Here is a 4,178-nt window from a genome sequence, read left to right as displayed (position 1 = left end):
GCGTGTCTTGTCGTTGACGCAGCGCCATTCCTGGGAGCTCCTCCGGCTCCAGTATTTGGTGCCAAAGCTTCCTCCGATCCAATTGGGGAGCACGGTGAGCGGCAAACACTCTCCGGCACATACCAGCTCCTTGAGGGGATTGATGCTGGTACACTGGCCATCGGAAATGTACTTGGTAGAACGCAGCTCCCGGCAGCCCACCTGGACTCGACCTGCAAAACACAGAGAAGGGAGAAGGGGGGTGGTCAAAGGCTCCGCCGAAAGCTAGGATTCCCAAACCAAATCTGCAAGAGCGAGAATCACCCTGCAGTGATGCTGATGCAACACCAGAAGAGGCCACACATGGAGGTCTCGCAACCCAGAGGTTTCTAATATTTCCAAAAGGCCTCGGAGATCTGAGGTTTCAGAGCCAAGTTGGAAGCAATGTGGCAGAAGGCACAGAACACTCCTGTCAAGGAGTCTGAAGGTCTTGGGTTCAGTCCCACCTCTCCTGCTTAGTATACATGTGTGATCCCTGGACAAGCCACTTCAAATCATAGATTTAGAGCTGGGAGAAACTTCAGGACATCTAATTTAACCCTTTATTTTACAAATGGGGAAACTGAGGCATAGAAGGTTAACACTTTACTCAGGGTAAGTTGGTATGAGTTTAAGCTAGGATTGGAATCTAGAACTTCTCCACTCCAAGGTTGCCTCCCTGGGTCTCAACTTCCTCCTTTGTAAAATATGGAAATTGGACTAAATAAACTGAGGTTCCCTCCAGCTCTGATCCATTAACATGTGATCTGATTGCTTATCCTACTATAAACTGGAAAAAAAATGTTCAACTGCTAAAAATAGGTAGAAAAGTATGTTCATTCAGCAGTTGCCAACATCCATAAACTCCCTTGTCTTTCATGTGACTTGATTGACTACAGTGCTTTTTCCACATTTGGTATCACTTGATCTCCCCCATAAAGAGGTGATCTTTAACTCCCCTGTCTTTTTGCTTGAATTTGGGGGAGACCATCCCTCAGCGTCCAAAACTGCCTCTTTCCCCACTGGGATTCTATCACCGACGAAGAATCATGCTTCTCGTTGTGAATTTCTAAGCCGTCGTTTTTGCCAGCAAGAAACCGTGCTGGACGCCGGCTGATGTTCCTTAGGCAAAATATCCGAATGCCCAAATGGGGAGGCTGTGGTTGCCGTAACAACTTGACTTCCATTCTCCTGAATTTTATTATAGCAAAGGCTCTGGCACAGCCAAGATTACACTGTGGAGAGAGAACGGACCCTCATTTCCTGCAAGCTGCCTGCAGAAAGCCAGAATGAAATCGGAGGCTCCTCTGGCAAGCAGCTGCCTGTCACTGGTGATGTTCTGGTGCGGTAAACCCAACACAGTGACAAACCCGGGAGGGACATGTGAACGTTACTTTGGGATCAGAACACACAGGGGATGCTCTCATTTATCCATGGAGAGACTGAGGCAGAAAAAATATATAGAAGAGGAAAACTCAAACATAATTCATTATTGGGGACCTCAGAAGGGGTCTCCACCTGTGTTCCTTCCTCCAATATTGGAAGCCAGCCACAGTGAGGCAGCGGCTGAGAGGTGTTCCTTTATCCCAGAAATGTGGCCAGGGCGGGGATGTATCTCCTTAGCCGGGGGCCTCCCGGTGGCCTCCCGTCCTGCAGCTGTGCCCAGGAGTGTACCTGGCAGCGGCTGAGGAGATGCTCGGGCCTTTTGTCTATCGTGGCTCTTGGGAAATTGTCTCCCCATGTGTGCGGTGCCAGTTCACTGACGATGAATGTTCCTTGCGCTGCTTAGTAATCTTGTAATAAGCAGAGATTTCCTGTGCACTCAAAACCACCCAGGTTCAAGAAAGGTGACACACCTTAATCTGTATGGAAAGACACGTCTCTGCCTCTGCCCCTCTCTCTCTCTGCCTCTGCCCCTCTCTGTCTGTCTCTGTCTGTCTCTCTCTCTCTGTCTGCATGTATGTGTATGTATGTATGTATGTGTGTCTCACATACACACACAGACTTTTTGCTACAACTTTCAGAGTAGAAGCCCCTCTTGTGGCTGGAAGGTAGACTTGAAGAAGAGAAGGAAGAGGGAAGGAGATGAGAGGAAGAAGGGCAGAAAGAAGAGGAGGAGGAGGAAGAAGGGCAGGAGGAGGAGGAGGAGGAGGAGGAGGGACTATGGCTCCAGACAGAGCTTTTTCTATACTCCATCTCTTGTCTCTTTAAAACAGCCTGGGCCAGGCTAACCCCCAGAAAAGGAGCTCTCTGCAGGTCCCAGGCAGAGCTCACCCCAGCCGGGAAAACAGAACCCAAGGATGGCTGGAAATCAAATGAATGGTAGAGGGGGGCAGTGCCCCCTCCTGCCTTCTCCCCCCCCCCCACGGGAGAGGTAGTTCAGGCACCGAATACTCCGACAAAAAGGGAAACCTCCCCCTTAAAGGGGCACTTTCTTCGGACTGAAATTAGGAAACCCTCCCCGCCTACTTCGGTTGGGCAGAGATTACAGACTCGGCGATTTGGAGCTCGCCGGACCTTCCAGATCCTCTGGTCCCAGATTAGAGGCACAGAGCATCTACTCCCTCAGCTTACAGAGGGGGAAACTGAGGCTTCCCTTGGGAACGTTCCCTGGGCTGGCACGGAAATGCCCTGTTCCCCTCCTGCTTTGCCACCGGTCAGAGGTCTGCTCTGCCCCTCCTGCTCGCATCAGTGTCTGGGACAGACTAAGGGGGGGATTCGAGCGTGTTTCTAGTCAAGTTTATCTCGTTATCATCATTAAGACCTTGGTCTTGCCCAGCTGCGGGGGCGCGGTTCCTTCCCGGGACCGGGGGCTCCTCCAGGACCTGCCCCGGCGCCCGCGGTGGGGGATGCAGCCCCCGGGGGCTTGGGGGAGCGCCTGGCCGCCCCCTCCCCCCCACGGCCCTTTTACAAAGCCCTCGCTGTCAGTCCCCAGCCCGGAACGCAGGTTCCCAGCGCGGGGAGATGGCTCCCAGATGGGGACCTGCCCCCGGAGCGGGCCGGGCGGGCGCCGGATGCAGCGGCCCGGGGATGCCCGGGCGCAGTCCAGCCCAGTGTCCGGGGCCCTGAGTGCCGCCGCCGCGGCGCCCGGGCACTCGCTGCCCCCGGCTCCCGGAGGCGGCCCTCGCCCGCTCCCCCGGCCCGGGCCCGCACTTACTGTTCCGGGCCTCCAGCCCCGAGGTGGCCCCGCTGCCCGGGAGGCGGCCGCCGTGGCGAGCCTGGTTCAGGGCGCTGCTGTTCCCGCCCCCGCTGAGGCCGAGCGCCTGGGCTCCCCCCGCAGCCGCCTTCACCACGTGCGAGTACAGGAGCTCCGTGGCGTCGTTCTTGAAGCCGGCGCCGCCTCGGGCGAGGACGCACGCCAGGAGCACCAGCGCCCCGGGGACGGTGGGCAGCTGCATGGCGAGCCGAGCGGGACCGGACGAGCCGAGAGAGCTGCGCTGCGGAGCGGCGGGCAATCGGCGGGACGCAGCCTCCGCGGCCGGCCTCCCTGCCTCCTCGTGCGCCGGCTCGGTCCCTCCGCTGCCGTCCGACTGTCGGGCCGTGTGGCCCCGCGTCCAGCCTCCGCCTCGGCCCGTCCGCCTCTCCGCGCCCCGTGCCAGCCGCCCAGCGCGCCCGCTCCGAGTGGGAACTTTCTCCTGCCTCCCGTCCTTTATAGAGACGCTGGGGGTTGGGGGAGGGAGGCGCGAGGGGGCGGGGCGGCGCTGGCCCGCCTTCAGGTGTAAAGTGGCCCCTCGGCTGGAAGAAGGGAGGAGGGGGAGGGAGAGCAACCCTTCCTCCCCCCTCCTTTCCTTCCTTCCTCCTTAACTCCTTCCCTCCTGCTCCCCCACCTCCAGGCGTGACCCCACAGATGCATTTTACCAATGGAAGAGCAGGCTGGGGGGGGGAGGAGGAGTCCGGGATCCACTGCGCTCGGAGGGACCCCCCCCTTTCCGCCCCGTCCTCCCCCCTCCCCCGTGTTGTCGGGGATGTCAGCGAGCGCCCTGTGCCCTCTCTTCTCCCCTCTGGCTCTCCCGTCCCCTCCCTGGCCCCCCAGAAACGTCTGGGCACGATGAGCCTGTCAGACGGAGGGGCGGAAAGCTCCGACTCAGCCACGATCTGACTGCTAAGAACCGACTTTTAAACGCTCATCGGACACAAATTAAAACTGCCGCCAGATTCAG

General features: G+C 58.0%; 1 protein-coding gene across 1 annotated transcript in view; it reads right to left on the bottom strand.

The window, feature by feature from the left end:
• Positions 1-3,708, bottom strand: part of SOSTDC1 (sclerostin domain containing 1) — a 4,695-nt gene extending 987 nt beyond the window's left edge. Inside the window, exons 1-2 of the mRNA XM_031940696.1 lie at positions 3,176-3,708; positions 1-212 (exon numbers count right to left, since the gene is read on the bottom strand). The exon at positions 1-212 is cut by the window's left edge and continues 987 nt beyond it. Of these exons, the coding sequence (XP_031796556.1) occupies positions 1-212; positions 3,176-3,416 (453 nt within the window). The 5' untranslated portion in view covers positions 3,417-3,708. The remainder of the gene's footprint in view (positions 213-3,175) is intronic.
• Between the last annotated feature and the right edge of the window lie 470 nt (positions 3,709-4,178).

Source organism: Sarcophilus harrisii, chromosome 5 (assembly GCF_902635505.1).
Source record: "Sarcophilus harrisii chromosome 5, mSarHar1.11, whole genome shotgun sequence".
In the NCBI taxonomy this organism is placed as follows: Eukaryota; Metazoa; Chordata; class Mammalia; order Dasyuromorphia; family Dasyuridae; genus Sarcophilus; species Sarcophilus harrisii.
This window is presented reverse-complemented; position numbering and strand designations above follow the sequence as displayed.